The sequence below is a fragment of the Dromiciops gliroides genome, chromosome 1, assembly GCF_019393635.1.
Source record: "Dromiciops gliroides isolate mDroGli1 chromosome 1, mDroGli1.pri, whole genome shotgun sequence".
NCBI lineage: Eukaryota > Metazoa > Chordata > Mammalia > Microbiotheria > Microbiotheriidae > Dromiciops > Dromiciops gliroides.
In genome coordinates, this window is record NC_057861.1 from 336,852,521 (window position 1) to 336,869,990 (window position 17,470).

At 39.0% G+C, this 17,470-nt stretch overlaps 1 protein-coding gene across 1 annotated transcript in view; it reads right to left on the reverse strand.

Annotated features, from left to right (window-relative positions):
• Nucleotides 1-10,680: 10,680 nt before the first annotated feature.
• LOC122746990 (tubulin polymerization promoting protein) overlaps nt 10,681-17,470 on the reverse strand; it is a 141,659-nt gene continuing 134,869 nt past the window's right edge. Inside the window, exon 4 of the mRNA XM_043993164.1 lies at nt 10,681-12,494. Coding sequence (XP_043849099.1) covers nt 12,300-12,494 — 195 coding nt within the window. The 3' untranslated portion in view covers nt 10,681-12,299. The remainder of the gene's footprint in view (nt 12,495-17,470) is intronic.

Genomic DNA, 17,470 nt, shown 5'->3' on the forward strand with positions numbered 1-17,470 from the left:
GTATTTGAAAATAGCTAACATGTCTACCCTAACCTTTCTCCAATATAATCATCCATAGTTCTTTTGATGATCCTTTTATGGAATAGTTTTGAGCCCTTTCATCATCATTTTCCTCTGTCCTCATTCTCTTGTGTCAGAAGCCCTCCTAAAATGTATCTAGAACTAGAATTGTTGTCTGACCAGGGCAGAGAACAGTAGCATGATCATCTCCCTGATTCTTAACACCATGCTAACTAAGCCTAACCAAACATTAAAATTTCAGGCAGATGTAGAATACTTGGGACTCACTTACTTTGGAGATAATTGTAAGTTTTGAGTTTATCAGGGGCATTTGGAAGCCATGGTAATGGCCCAAAGAAATACATCTGAATCTTGAATTTGTCACAGAGGGTTATCTACGCAATGTGAGAAGAAGTGGAGCATTGACATCAAAAGGAAGTAAGAGAACCCTCTGAAGACCCCTCTGTCATATATTTCTGGTTTTAAATCTCTTGGTTAACAGCTAGTAGTATATAGCATAGATGACTAAACCTGAGATCACAAGACATAGAACTGGCAATCTTTTTACCAGATCTAAAAAAAAAAGATTGAAAAGGGGCAGATCCAGCAACACTATGGAAGGTCAGTATACTTTGTGAGAATTTGACCAAGGGCATTGTGAGAGTGTCATTCCTTCACCCTACAATTTGACTCCCAAAACAATACAACTTGACACTAGGAAAGGTACCTACCGCTCTCTCCTATCTTTCCACAGAGATTTCTTTTGTCTTTTTATTATGAACTTGATCATCAACAAACACAAACATACAAAAAAAGAACCAAAATGAGGATTGTATATAGAACTATGAACTCTTGTTATGTACAGCTTTTATGTGCATCCTAATTTAATGTTAGTAATGAATTTAACTAGTTTATTATTATATCCTTTTAAACTTCAAAAAATGTTCTTTTGTGTATTTTTGTTGTATTGATGTTCTTCTTTTAAAAATCTATGTCACTTTCCACTAACTCCTCTAACCCAAACAGAGCAATCATTCTACATCTAAGTAAAGTCTAGCTAAAGAATTCAAAACTGGCTGTATCTGAAAATGTTTTATTCTCTACCACTAGTTCATCACATCTCTGACAAGAAGCAGAAGGCAAGTCTAATAATTATTCCTCTGAAATCATGATTATCTGTGACATTGATGAAAATTCTGAAATCTTTCCGTTATTTTCCTTTACATTATTGTTGTAGCTATGTAAATTGTCCTCTTGGTTCTTCTTATTTTGCTCTACATCGGATCATTAAAATGTTTCTGAAGTTTTCTGATTTCTTATTTGACATTTCTTATGTCATAGTAATAATATTCCATTACACTCATATACCACAGTTTGTTCAACCAGTCTCCAGCCAATGGGTACTGTTTCCCATTTTTTACTACCACAAAGTAGTGCCACGATAATTTTGTATATATGGATCCTTTCCCTTTAGCTTTGTCAGATTTTCCTTACACTGCATCACTTGTTCCTGATTCTCCCTGTGGAATTAAGCAGAACAAGTTCAGTCCTTTCACTTGACAGCTCTTCAGATATGTGAAGATGAGCTATCATGTCCCAGGTTATCTTTTTTCCCCTCACTTCCTTTAGCTGATTTTTGTATGGCATGGTCTGTGGTCCCTTCTTAATCCTGAGCATGCTGCTTTCTGATTGCTTTCCAACTTTTCAAAGGTCTTCCTAAAATATATCCAGAAGAGGGGCAGCTAGATAGCACAGTGGATAGAACACTGGCCCTGGAGTCAGGAGGACCTGAGTTCATATCCAGCCTCAGACATGACACTTATTAGCTGTGTGACCCTGGGCAAGTCACTTAACCCCAATTGCCTCACACAAAAAAAAAAAAAAAAAAAAAAAAAAGAAAAGAAAAGAAAAGAAAAAAAGAATAATGCAGTTCTAAAAACTATCCAGAACTGAACTCCATATTCCAAATGTGTCTGACTAGAGCAGATTGTCGGTCAGTAGGATTATTTCTTCCCTTGTTTTAACTACTATGCCTCTCCCTAAAGCTTCTTATTGTAGTCCACTTTTTTGACTGCCATCTTACAGTGCTGTCTAGTATTAAGCGCATAGCCTACTATAACATAAACCCTTGATAGTATTTCCTTTTGTGCAGTGAGGCCTATATTCTGTATTTAGGAGCTGAATTTCCTAGTTTAAGTGTAAAACTTCTCTATTAGATTTCATTTTACTGAATTCAACCCACCAACCTAGTTTGTTGAGATATTTATGGATCCTGACTAATATCCCACATCTTAGCTATGCCTTGTTTTCTTTGCACATATGCTAAGAATTTTATTGATGACTTTCTCTGTTATTAATGAAAGCATTAGAAAGAAAATATCAATGACAGTATAAAAATACATGGAAGGAAGTTCTGAAGGGGACACAGAAGCAGGGCTATTTTTTTTTACTAGCATGTTAACTTTTTAATAAACACTTTAAACTGTATGTAATAGAAGTTTAATTTCAATTACATCACTATTCTGTTCCCTATATGCTGAAGTGTAGATTTTTGTTGGTTTTTCTAAAAGCTAATACAATTAAAAAGAAAACTGATGAACAGCTTAGGGAGAAGACAGATCTCTGAGACACACTGGAAACCTCCCTCCAAGTTGATGTCAACTGATTGAGAGCTCTTCTTTGGATCTGGTTAGTCAGCCATTTCTGACTCCACCTAACCATACTTTCCTTTTCCCCAAAAGGATAGCATCAAAGACAGTCAAAGTCAAGAAGCTCATGAATGCATTTCCTTCCACATCTATGCCTCCTAGAATCCCTTACTTCCTTTCAGACTCAGTTCAAGGACTGCCTTCTACATGTAGCCTTTCCTGAATCCCCCAACTGATAGTGACTTCCTTCCTATTTTTCATGTATGTATTTATATATGTATATGTTTTTTCCCTTGGTAGAAGGCAAGATCCTTGAGGGCAGGGAATGTCTCATTTATGTCTCTGTATCCCCAATGCCTAACAGTCCTCGTTGTATGGTGGGCACTTGATGCTTCTTGTTCAATATATTGATATGTATTAAAAATAAATTATTACCTAAATTAAGTTATGAAAATAAGAGAGGCGGGCAGAAGGTGCTCCACTTTCTAAAGTTGTGTAGAAATCTCAGGGGAGTCAGTTGGCAAACCCATCAAGCTCTGTTTGACAAGTTACTTGGTGTCTGATCCCAAAGCAGGGTGGTAGAATTTTCAATGGTTCATTATATAAATATTACTGACTTTTACATACTTTGCTTATAAGGTGGTGGTGACTTGACACTGAGGTTCATTTGTTTCAAGAATGACAAACAGCCCCATATTTTAACACATTTATTAATCACTTTACCAACTGAACAGATAAATGTGTACAATCAACAGCAAAAACATACACCATGAGTTGCAATCCTCCAGAAGAAACAACGTCCATACAATATACATTATATTAAAGGGTTGCAAGCCAAGCCTTTTCTAGTCAGACAATGGCTACATTGGAACTTCAGGCTTACTCTGCTTGGCTCCAGAGAGCTATAAATCAAGAAAAAGCAATGCTTATTTTGACAACATAGCTTGTTCACAATTAATGCAATTTTAGAAGTTAGTGACACCACCTTACAAAGTTTCAATGTCCATATGTTGCCTTGACTTTTATCATACAGATAAAGTGAAACATTTAATACTTCGTAGCATTAATAAAACAGTGTAAAAATATATCACATATATATATAAATTTGTTTCCCTTTCCTGAAAAACTTAGTACAAACTAGTAGTATGTGATCCCTTTCAAGTTTCTTTTGTTTTCTTTCCCCTCCCCCCACCCCCAAAAGCATAAGGACCAGATGGCAGTTCAATGGAGAGTGTCAGAGTTGAGTACAATGCCTCCAGTTGTGCTTGACCTTCACCAGGCCTCTCACTCTCAAGATGGAAGCCCACTGATGCCCTTGGATCAGACCCTTCAGTTTCTGTAGAAGATATCTGACTGCCACAATCAAGAAAGCTCAGCACCAATGCCCACGTGCTCATTTAGCCACTACAGTCTGAATTGAGGAATACCCATTCTCCCCAGCTCTAAAAAGCTAAGCTGTTTACTTACAAAATTTAAGCAAGCATTCAGTAGTAAGTCAATAGAAAACAACTTTGCAAGTTTAGTGCTGGGTTTCTCCCCAAACCTCCAAGGCTTTTTAGTAGATTGAAAACTTCACAGTAGAGCTGAATGTTAATCTAAGATGCAAAATTCAACACTGCGAGAGACGAGGTAACAAAAAAAAAGCACACCACAACTTTTTTGGTTGGGTAAAGTTCACTAAAGCTATTGGTACATTTACCTCGAGGAAGACAGGCCCAACAGCCATCTAAACTTTTCAACCGGGCACCATAAGTGGTAACAGATTCTCTTCCAGGTAGCTGGATCCCAGCCATGGAATAGAAAACTGGCACGGCCAGGCTCATGCATATCCAGACATCATCAGGTCTGAGCCTGACTTAAAGTTGAGGTGGAATAGCATAAGACAATGATTAGTTGGGGAACCTGAAGTCTAAAGAACACAACTACATTTGGGAACAAACCTCCCATGCTTACATCCTGATTTCTTGGCATTGCTTTTGTTTTCATCTGTCCCAAACTTGAAAGACTAAAGGCATTAAAACATTTGAAAAATACTCTTGTATAAATATATATAACTCTTGCTATGACATTTTATATTTATAGTATAATTTGAATTGGGATTTTGGTACCTATCTGCTAAACCCATCTCCTCTACGCTGACCATTTGTCTATCTTATGTAGCACTTAAATAAAAACATAAATAATTTTGTATGATCAGCATTACGAAATAACCTCCTTCTACCTTTCTCTCTTGAGGCTAAGACACCCTCCTACACACTCCCTTTCCATGGCAGAAATTGTTCTTGTCTTTAAGGTGAGTGTTTTCAGGGTGTGAACTGTATAGATCCCTCCCCCATCCCAACCCCCAGCTAAGAAAAGTTTAATCATTTAACCTTGGTTAAGAAAAGCTAATTGGCATTGCATAAAACCATGCAACAAAGGCAAACGTCCTGGCTATATGCTATATACAATATCCAGAAATTGAACTGAGGAAAATACACAGACATGTTTTGGGGGCACAGACTCCAAATCCAAGCAAAGTTTCATTTTTTAAGACACATGATGAAGCCCACTGGCCAACTAACTAGGACATTTAAATGGTGTCTCTGGATTGTGATACTCACTAGAGTTATTCTAATATTTACCACCCCTTTGTTGCACATAAATAATGAAATATAACTAGGCAAATGAGTCCGTAGGCCCAAAGCTTAATTTTTTAGTTAAAAATTACTTTTTAAACCAAAGATGCTTCTATCTTAAGCTGCTCATGAACAAAGAAAGGCTTGTGGAGTTAGAAATGCCAGGCCTGTCGCTCCGATTTAACTGGATAGTTTTCAGGGAATAAGATGAATCTTATTTTACAGCCACAGAATCAGAGATTTGAAGCTAGGTGGGATATTGGAAGCTATTTGAGTCCAACCCCCTCATTTTAAAGGTAAAGAAAGCGAGGCCCAGAAAAGTTAAGTGACTTGCCCATGGTCACACAACTGTTTGTTGCATTTAGTCATTTTCAATCTTGTCTGATTCTTCGTGACCCTTTTTAGGGTTTTCTTGGCAAAGATACCAGAGTAGTTTCTTTTTCCAACTCATTTTACAGATGAGGAAACTGAGGTAAACAGGGTTAAGTGACCTGCTCATCATCACACAGTAGCAAGTGTCTGAGGGTTGAATTGAACTCATATCTTCCTGACTCCAGGCCAGGCACTCTCTCCACTATGCCACCTAGCTGTCCCACACGGCTAGCAAATGTTTAAGGAAGGAACCCAGGTCTTTCTGGCTCCAAGTCCAGTGCCTATCCATGATAACATGTCATTAAAATCTTAATAAGGACTATCTAAAACCAAAACAACGAGGAACCTGGAAATCAATTTGATCCAACACACTTGAGTTTTAGTCCTGGACTGAAATCAGAACCTATATCTTAGTCCTAGACCAAAGAAATCCTCACAAAGGCCAGGTTCTTGGTACATGCTATTTGTAGTACCCGTGAGATTGTCGAATCAAAAAGGACACCAAAAGGCCTATCTTCTTTACGTTGCTGGAATAATTCTTGAGCCGTGTTGGGTTATAGTCAAATTGGGCTCTCCAAAAATGCCATCTTCATAATAATTCATGATTCTTTCACTTGATTAAATTTATTCCCATTGGCCCTTTTACTGCTGTTCTTGTAGCATTTCAAATCCAGCTTAGAAGGGAGACAATGAGATGAATGTTTTTCCTAGGTAAGGTTTGGAAAACATACTTGAGCTTTTCTTATCAAAGACTTTTCGAAACTGAATTTGTTTCTATTTTATAAAATTCTCTTGGGGATGCCTATTTGGTATAAGTTGCTTAATTTCCTCAACCCACCCCCAAGGTCATTTCACTTTCGAGGGGGTAAAAGGACCTTATCCCTTGAGAGGCATAATTTATTAAGTGGATTGAACCTTGATCTCCTGGAAGCTCTATTCTTTCCTTGGAGGAGAGAACAGCTCACTCCCAGAGTAGTTTGTTGAACTTGGCTCACCAAAACTTGGGAGCATTAGACTTTTGTTGTTGTTACTTAGCTTATCACACTTTCCATATTCTCCTTTTAGGGTAAATTTCTTCTATATTTGGGTGGAAATTGAAGAGTTTCATCCTTGGTTCAAGACAATGGACCATTGCCCTGAGTCAGGACATAATAATTCTGGTTTTCTATATCCTCACTCCTTTCAGCATTTTGTGGATAAAAAGAGTTTGAAGAAATGTGTGAGGACCACTTGAACTCTGTCCCCTATAATAGCTGCCACTGAAGGGGAAGTGTATCCTTTTCATTTGGGATAAGCCCTATCATGGATTCATTTAAATATTTTCCCATAGATTGCCAACTTTGCCCCTTTAAAGTTCTGTGAAGTAAATAAAGGAGCAGGAGGACTGCTCACACCAGTTATTTGGGATGTAAAAAAGAAAAAAAAGTCTGACCCATTGTGTGAAACTTTCCCTTTTCCTTTGCTGTTATGAAGCCCCCAGCTGGGGGAGAAGCTTGTCTGTGGAAAGATGAAAAAGAGAAAAACAAGGTCCATCTATCATGCCCCGTCCTTGGGGGGTGGGGGTTGGCAAACTTGGAGGAAAGCAGGAACTATTCTATTTTTCCAAAGTGGGCCTAAATAGCTTTCGTGCCCTGAACTGGGTTTCTTTTTAGATAAGCAAGGGGGTGTCATTCCAATCAATTGTGAATAATTGGCTATGGCCAGTGGACTATAAGGGAAAGTTTGAGGGACTGAATCACAGAGAATATTTGGGTTTTAGGCCTTTTTACTGCACCTGCATATTAAAATGTGGCCACCATCAGTTTCCAAGTTTTTGCAAAAGCATTTTCCAGACAATATGATTACTGTTTTTGCCTGCACTTTATGTGTATTCAGACCTGTGAGGAAAGCTGGGAGAAAGATAGTTTATCTTTTTATTTCCAGGGTTCCTTAGGAAATGTCTGATTTGATGCACTCGGTTTAAACAGGGAGAGCTTGTCCTCATGTCTACAAGCAACTACTGAAGTCTGAGACCTCCAGTTAACCTCAGCCCTTCATTTTCTAAGGTGGGACTAAGGGGGACTCTGCCAGTGATTTTGCCAAAAAGAATCCTTGGAAGTGGAATGTAAAATGACAGTAGAGGACTTCTTGCATTTGAAGCAGATGCTGTTGCTTGGGAAGGCCAAGTAATTCGTCCAATCCAGACTCAAATGTCTCCCCAGTCACTTTATAATGAGAACAGCTGTGTTTCCATGTCCTCCGTCCATATTTTGACGTATCTATAGTATTTGTAGAGTTTCCATGGTGTGCATCGTTCTGTATATATGTGTGTATGGTATGAGGCACTCACTGTACTTCAGGAACAGGGCTGATAAAAGTTCTTGACACTGAGGTCCCCCTGTTGCAGTGTCCAGCCCACTCCCATTCCTCATCCATACTGTGTGGTTCAACAGGGGAAGATACCTTAACTGGGATTTCCTTCGACACTAAAGTTAAGTGGGGCTTTTATAGACATCTGAGCTGAGTCTATAAGTGACATCATAGTATTTAAGGGAAGAAAGGCTCACGTTTTACATGCACCAGGGGGCATATCCCATCTCTACCATACCAGTATAAAAGGCCATTCTAGCTTCAGGCATAGGCCTTCTCAGTGCAGTCTGAAAGGCAATACAGAGCTCTCAGGCCCCACTCTAACCAGAAGTGACCTGAAAATTCAAGCAAATGTTTCTGCTCCTCTTAGTATTCATAATTCTGCTAGTTGTTCTAAACCTCCACTTCACACTGTAGTGAGTAGACTATTGGACTTGGAGTCAGGAGAACCTGGGTTCAAATCCTACCTTTAACACCTACTAGCTATGGACAAGTCGCTTAATCTCAGCCTCAGTTTCCTCATCTGTAAAATGATGTGATGATCTCTAAGGTCCCTTCCATCTCTCTCTCTTTGATCCTGTGTGTATATAGAATGACAGCTCAGAGAACCACACCTTATTTCAACCCAAGGGATTCTTTTTTACCAAACTTCCCTCTCATTTCCTTACTTAGTGTGAGACCACTAAGTATAAAAGCATCAATTATACAAGGGAAATGACTAAGAAATCTTTGTTCTATTATCTGCCTCACCTCAGCCAGGCCCTCAAAGGCCCAGAAATTTGCATTGGTTTTTCAGGAGAAGCTCTTGCTGAATATGGAGAATTAGAAAAGAGCCCTCTTTTAGCTGGATAAAACAAGTTGAATTGCCAGTCCATGTGCTAAACCTGAGTGGGAAGTAAACCCCATCTGGAGGTTTGCTTCCCAGGTCTTAGGATCACAAGCTAAAGCAAAACAAAGCCTGGAAAAATTGAATTAGCATAATTTAGTCCCTAGGAGCATGTGTGAATCAATTAATTCAATACTGGATCAGCTAACATATTTAATCTCCTAGGCAGAATTTGTTTACATAATAGTATAAGAGACTATGCTTTATTTATGTCTCCCCCACTAGTTTGTGCCCTCCTGGGGTATAGGGACCACATCATATATCTTTACATCTCCCCTGGTGCCTAGCACTGTGCCTTGCACACAGTAGGCATGTAGCATAATTATTTTTGTAGATCTAGTGAATGAAAGAATGAGTGAAGTAAATGAATAAAGTTGATGGATGTGCTGGTTTATGTGGTAATTGTGGGAAGGCTGGGTCAGGAATTCTTTCAGTATCTGACCTCAATAACATTATCTGTGGAAACTCAATAGGATACTGCAAAGAAACCATAGATCTCCAGCTTCTTTATGGTCAAAATTGAAGCATGACTTAAATGCTACCAGCTAGTGGTTTCTTTGCTGGTTAGGGAGCAAGACCCTTGGGTCCTGAGGTATTCATTGCACAATCTGTATCTGCCTGTCTATGAAAGAGAGAAAGAGAAAGAAAGAAAGGAAGGAAGGAAGGAAGAAAGAAAGAAAGAAAGAAAGAAAGAAAGAAAGAAAGAAAGAAAGAAAGAAAGAAAGAAAGAAAGAAAGAAAGAAAGAAAGAAAGAAAGAAAGAAAGAAAGAAAGAAAGAAAGAAAGAAGGAAGGAAGGAAGGAAGGAAGGAAGAAAGCAAGCACCAATAACAAAAGATATGGAATTTATGTTTCAGGTTCTCAAACTTCAGGGTGGGTGGGTGAGAAACATTCCAAAGCTTTCCCTGCCCTTATGCTTGACCAGTAAGTGAAAAAAATCAGTTCTGGGAGTCTTGGCCCTGCTTAGCTATCTAAGCCTCCACAAAATGCTCAGCTCATAGCAAACCTATGGTCACATCTTATGTAAAAGTATAAATATTCCCATGACTAAAATGGTGTTGAATACAAAGTAAAGATTCCTGAGACCTAAGCAAACATGCATGTTTAACAAATTGGCAAATGTAGTAATACTAAGAAAATGTTACCTCTGCTACAAATATTGAGCATGGATGTAAGGTGCAAATGTTTGTAGACACTTCTTTTTTATGCTTTGTGAGGCAGGGACCCTATTTAATATAAGATTGCAAAGACAGAAATAATAACAACAATGATAAAAATGTTAAGACTGCCATACCTCCACAAAAATATCTTTGTAAGTTCAAGAAACCTGAAAAGATATAGTGAAGGCAAATAACACAAGACAGTGCCCAGGGCATGCTGAAAAATGGACTCATGGTTGTGTTTCTCTTTTCTCTCAAACACAAAACAAAATCCAAACAAAAATCTGGGGCCTAAGAGAGACTTCTTTCCTTTGTTTATTTTTGTTGTTTTGGTTTCATGTCCTGTTAGGGATTGGAAGAGTTCAGGGGAGGCCAAGTTTATAAAGGAGGCTTCCAAGGGAAAGTCAGTTAAGAGTAAATTGCTGTTAATAAAAAAAAAGAGCAAAAGATTGTTCAAGTTTTTTGTTGTTGGTTTTTTTTTTTTTAAAGTGGAGGGGGTTGATTCTGGCTGGGTATTTCAATACCGCAGAGAATTATTGACTTTGTATGCAAAGCCAGCATACATAATCCCATCCTGATTACACTGTAAAAGATGCCTCTAATCTATATTGAATCCAAAATGGGAAAAGGGACAAACAGAGAGAGACTGTAAAGTTGATTAAACTTTAATAGCCAAAGTTACATATTATTAAAATTAATGCATGAACTCCATTTCACAAAAGGAAAAGCAAAGCTTTTAAATGGTCAACTGCAAATACCCAGGCTAAAAAAAAAAATCATCATTCAGTTTCATTGCATGTTTTGGACTTAACAACGTGTTGGTTTTAGTTTCAAAGAGGGGGAAAAGCAGTGACAGATAATGGGTTTGTTCTGGATTTCTGCTTGCAGGATATGAACCATAGAAGCCATTTCAGTGGCTGGAACTCCTTTTTTGCATTAAGTAATATGAAACGAGCACTCTATGATGCATACAGAGAAATTGCTCATGTGCTTCATAAATATCAGAAGACTTTCACTTCAAACTCTTAAGCCATTTTTTTCTGTGGCTCTAGAGAGGAAGGAGAGGTGAGGGGATGATTAGCTTTTTGTAAACTGGGAAGTTTTCTTGTCCTACCTCAGAAGACTCTCTTCCCACTCGTTTGACCTTGCTATTTGAGTTTTGAAACTCTGTTCCCTCAGAGCTAGCATATAAGCAAACACCATGTAGATGTGTGGGGCTGTGCTCATAGGTACTAGAGTCCTTTCCCCTACACATAACACACAGCATGGCAGTGCTTGCCAAATTCCGGGCACAACCTCTGAGCAGTGTGAGGGGTTAGCCTTTGCATGTTAAATGATGTACGGGAGACTCCCAATGCCCCTCACACCCACTATGTGGCAGTGTAAGCTTAGAAACAAACTGTGGCCATCCTTCAGTCTTGTTTTCCCCACCTACAGCTTAATTTAGTTGTCTTTATGGTGCTAGTTAGTAGATTAGCTCTAATTGCCTCCGGCCTCCCTTTTCCCTGTCCCCACCCCCCAATCTTGCTGTTTCGATCTTTATACATGTTGGTGATTTGGATTAAAGTGGGCATGGTTCACATAAGGGGAAGTGGCCTTGTTAGACATTTGGAGATGTGCCCTGTTATCCCCCTGCTCACATATGAATCATCCAGGAGCTACATTTCTCTGGCTTTCCAGGATGAAACTTCCTCTGCTTGCAAATCGGGTAGTAATACAGATGGATGAAGTCTCTTTGGGAAAAAAAAATTGCCATTTACTTCCCAGATTAATGCTCAGCATTTTGTCTCTGAGGACAGAGTGGACTCATCAGAAAGGAATCAGGCATCGCCAGACCCCAACCCACTCAAGTGGGAGATGCTCTGAAAGATGTTCTGCCAAACATGAGGCAGGCCAGGAGAACACTCCATTTGAAGGGCAAAGGGAGACCCTCTCTTACCCCTCAAGCAACACTGAACATTTGGGAATGTGTTTGGCCTCTTAGTGCTACTGACATGGTGTGGATCAGAAAGAACAAAATCAAAAAAGGCCTTTCCATTTGGTTTCCTACCTAAAGGTCAGAGACTCTTTTTTTCCCTTTGCTTTTACCCACGTTAAACATGAGGAATGTAAAGAAGTGTTGCCCTGGGCTATGAGGATCTCAGCAGGTGGTAGAATAAGTTCCAGTTCCTGAAAACGATTTCCAACATCATCACCTTAGCATTCATGCCAACCTGAAGTGCGCCATCGCCATCCTGACAAGACTTGCTTGCTCTCCGCAGGGGACTCCTACTTCCCTCCTTGGACTTTATGGTCGTACGTGCCTGCGTGCTTATATCCAGGCACGTAGCCTGACTCATCCACCAAGTCCACTCTCCCCGCCTTGCCCTTCCCCTTGCCAGATGGATCGAACCTCTCTTTGTGGGAACCAGTGAATTTGGAGGTGTCTGTAAGTCGTGACACAGTCGGAGAGGAGATGGCTTTCTGTAGTGGAGATGCAAGGAAGGTTGACCAGGAATGGGGAGGAGAAGGGAGGGAGGGAGAGAAAGGAAGGGGAAAAAAAGAGGGAGAAGAGAGGAAAATAGAAAATAAACATTTCATTTCAACCAATTCAATGTAATTAGACATATACTAAGGCACTATGCTAGTCAACAGGGTTATAGAGATATGTACAATCCAGACTTTAGTATCCAGGACAGAGGTTCTTAACCTAGGGTCAACAAAGTTAAAAATTATTTTGATGAAGCATCAGCCCTAGATTCAGGAGGACCTGAATTCAAATCCAGCCTCAGACACTTGATACTTACTAGCTGTGTGACCCTGGGCAAGTCACTTAACCCTCATTACCCCACAAAAACCCCAAAAAACAAACAAAAAGCATTCTGACAATTATTCCAATATAACAGGTTTTCTTTATAATTCTATGTATTTTATTTGAAAACATTATTCTGAGAAGGTCTCTGCAGGCTTCACCAGATAGCCAAAGGGATGCTTAGAATTTAAAAAATAGGCTTAAGAACTTGTGTTCTAGGAGTTAAAAACCAGTTGGAAGATCAAAGTATATAACAAAAGTAATAAGAATAACTAGTATTTATATAACACTTTAAGATTTTAAAGGCCTTTTACCTATGTTATCTCATTTGATACTTAAAACAACTCTATGAGATAGATTTTATATTTTGCCTCATTTTACAGCGGAGGAAAATGAGGTAGACAAAGGTTGACTTCCTTGTCCAGGGTCACACACCTAGAAAGTGTGTGAGGCAGGATTCAAACTCAGGTTTTCCTGACTCCAAGTTTAATGTTCTATCCACTGTACCAATGGAACATGTGGAAGGGGAAAAAAGAATATGATCATCACAAAAGACATCTAAGAAAGAAGACAAGATAACTTTGAGGAGAGGGACATCATTTTAACCTGTGGGTTCTGGGAAATCTCCCGGGAGGAGGGTGAGACACCAGGTCAATCTTTAATGAAAAGAGGGATTTGAATAGACAGAAATGAGTGGAGAAGGTATCCATCCCCAGCAATAGGACCACATGAGAATGAATATCACCCCCACTACCCATTTTTGTCTATTCAAATCCCTCTTTTCATTAAAGATTGACCCTCAAGGGTGTCCCAGGGCAGTAGGGAAAAGGGTAGTAGAGATCTCAATCGCTTTTATTAGACAACCCAAGTTTCCCAATAAGTTTGGAACCCAGGTAATGGGCATGTTAAAACATGAAAGGAATAATGTGTGGTGTTAGGAGCAATGGCACAAATAAATTGATTATACATTCTGTTGTTAGAAGTGGAGGGATGGAAAAGGCCCAGAATAATTTCAGCTCTGGGCCCAACTAAAGCCTGAACTCATGGACTTTAGAAATTGAATGATACTGATTCTGTGCCCCTGTGGAAGCTCAGAACTTGTACTTCCCCAAAAGTGCTGAATTTGCAAAGTCTAGATGGTATAGTGGATAGAGTGCTGGGCCTGGAATCAGGAGAATTCATCTTCCTAATGTGAAAATGGGTATCTTGATTTGCTTGAGCCCCTTCAATTAACCAGGTAACCAGAACAACTGTGTGACTGAGAGTAAACCTAGCTGGACATTCAGTAACTCTGAAATCAATCAAAGACTTATCTGACTTCAGGATGTGTGCTTATGGATATAGACCTTATCTTCAGCTATAATCCTTTTTTCTTTTTGAAGAGATCTCCTCAGCAAGACCTTGAACTGAACTGCCTATCACCCAGAATGCCTTCTAATTTTAATTACACACACACACACACACACACACACACACACACACACACACACACACACAAAACCCCCCTTCCCTTTGAGAGTAGGCCTTTCTAAGCCAACCTTTCCTGCAAATTCCTTACCTATCTTTGTTTAAAGACCCTTAATGCATAGGGTCCTATTTAGCAAAAGGTTGGATAGTGCCCATGATCATGTTTGATTTTCTTCCCTGTGTAATAAAACTTTTCTTTCAATTTTTACAGGCATTTTCTTTCTCTGATTTCCTTCACTTTTAGGAAGAAGGGGATTTAAATCTCCGGAATTAGCCTTTGTGTTGTCCTGTTTTCCCCTTTGGGAAAAGAGAGATGTAAATTCCATGAAGAGAGTGTTTGCCTTGGTTTACACTGAGTTCAAATCTGGCCTCAGACACTAGCTGTGTGATCTTGGGCAAATGACTTAACTCTGTTTGCCTCAGTTTCCTCATCTGTCAAATGAGATAGAAAAGGACATGGCAAACCACTCCAGTATCTTTGCCAAGAAAACCCCAAATGGGGTCATGAAGAGTCAGACACAACTCAAAAGACCAAACACCAGTTATATGTATGCTCCACCATGTCTGTCTGCCATGCACCTACTACATGTTATCTTTAGAAATTTCATCAGTCTGTTGCCTTTAAGAATAGTCTAGGTTGTCGTCGTGTATATTGCTCAAAACAAACAAACAGCAAAAGAAAGTCCAGGCTCACAGAATTCTATCTGACCAGTGAAACTTGAATTTACTGAACAGATGTGAACAGCCCTCCTACAAACCCCTGCCCTCCCTCCCATCTTCATCCTAAAACATCCATGGGCCTTCCTGGGACTCTTTCACTCCCATTCCAAAGGAATCACTTAAGAGGATGGGGACATGCCTTACCCAAATACTCAATGTCCTAGAAAAAACAAAAGGAGGAGGGAACAGTAAAATCCCATCCCTTTCACCTCCAGGTAGAGCAAAAGTTCATCAACGACATGGAATGTTTGATCATCGTCTCCCCAATATCTAGCACGGTTGCCCGGCACACAGTAGATGCTTAATACATGCTTGCTGAATTCAGTGCAAAATAATTTTTTTAGGTATCTATTCCACGCAAGTCACATTAGGTATATCTTCTCTTTCTTGCAGATCATGTGCGAGGATGAGTGTTTATTATCCTGTCTAGGCTTATTATTATTGTTATTAACAAGAACAACTAACATTTATATAGAACTTTTAAGGTTTGCAAAGTGACAGACCTTACCTCTAGAGTGAAGAATGATGAAAAAAGAAAGACAGAGGCAAACTCAAGGAAAGGTTGGGTGTATAATTGGTACCCAATAAATGTTTCACAAACGAATAAATGGTTTCAGAAAAATATGACAAAACCTATATGACTGATGCAAAATGACTATATGACTGATGCAAAATGAAAAGAGAAGAACTGGGAAATCATTGTGCACAGTCATAGCAGTGTTGTAATGATGATCAGCTGTGAAAGACTTGGCTGCTCTGATCAATACAATGATCCAAGACAGTTCCAAAGGACTCACAATGAGAAAATGCTATCCACCTTCAGAAGTAGAACTGATGAACTCTGAGTTCAAGTTGAAGTATAATTTTATTCATTTATTTTTCCTGCTTATTAAAAATGTGGCTAATATAGAAGTCTATGTTTGCAGGATTTCACATGTATAATTGATATCATATTGCTTGCCTTCTCAGTAGGTGGGGGAGGGAGTGAGAAGAAGGGAAGAGAAAATCTAGAACTCAACATTTAAAAAGAAAAGAACTTAAGAATAAATAAAATTTAAAATTTTTTTAAAAAAAAGAATGAATGGGTATATATACACATATATGTATATATATGACATAAATGTGGTATTATATATGTGTGTGTTTGTTTTGCAACGTGGCTAATATGGAAATATGTTTTGCATGATTTCATCTGAATATTCAGTATCCTATTGCTTGCTTTCTCAAGGGGTAGGGTGGAGAGCTGGAGGGAGGGAGAGAATTTGGAACTCAAAAATGTTTTTAAAAATGAATGTTAAAATTAAAAAAAATATAATTGCAAAATATTTAATGAAAGAAAAATATATAAATAAAAACACATCAATATTATCTATGTTCTACTATATTTCTATTTATTTGTTTATTTACTTTGGGGGGGCAGGGCAATGAGGGTTAGGTGACTTGCTCAGGGTCACACATCTAGTAAGTGTCAAGTGTCTGAGGTTGGATTTTAATTTAGGTCCTCCTGAATCCAGGGCCGGTGCTTTATCCACTGTGTCACCTAGCTCCCCCTCCCTTTATTTATCTATTTATTTATCTATCTATCTATTTATTTATTCATTTATTTATTTATTTATTTATTATTTTTAAATTTTTTTTTTTTAGTGAGACAATTGGGGTTAAGTGACTTGCATAAGGTCACACAGCTAGTAAGTGTTAAGTGTCTGAGGCTGGATTTGAACTCAGGTCCTCCTGACTCCAGGGCCAGTGCTCTATCCACTGAGCCACCTAGCTGCCCCTCCCCCTATTTATTTTAACTTTTTTTTTTCTTTTTAGGGCAATGAGGGTTAAGTGACTTGCCCAGGGTCACACAGCTAGTAAGTGTTAAGTGTCTGAGGCTGGATTTGAACTCAGGTACTCCTGACTCCAGGGCCGGTGCTTTATCCACTGCACCCCTATTTATTTTAAAAAATATTTCCCATTTATATTTTAGTCTGGGTTCCCATAACACTCAGCAGCCTGCCTTTTAAGTACTTCTGCTCTACTGTACCCTGCTTGTTGTTCTTCCGTCATGTCTGACTCTCCATGCCCCCATTTGGGGGTTTTCTTGGCAAGGATATTGCAGCGTTTTGCCATTTCCTTCTCTGGCTCATTTAACAGATGAGAAAACTGAGGCAAACAGGGTGAAATGACTTGCCCAGGGTCACACAGCTAATAACTGCCTGAAGCTGGATTTGAACTCAGGAAGATGAGTTTTCCCGACTCTAGGCCTCACACTCTATGCATTATGGTGCCACCTAGCAGCCCACTGAACTGTGTTACTGCCATTAACAAAATAATTCATAAAGTTCAAAGGTTCAGAAGATAGTCACATTGTGGGCCATGGAGCCTCATCTAACCCAACCTCTACTTTTTTTTTTTTTTTGCAGAGCAATGAGGGTTAAATGACTTTCTCAGGGTTACACAGCACACAGCTAGTAAG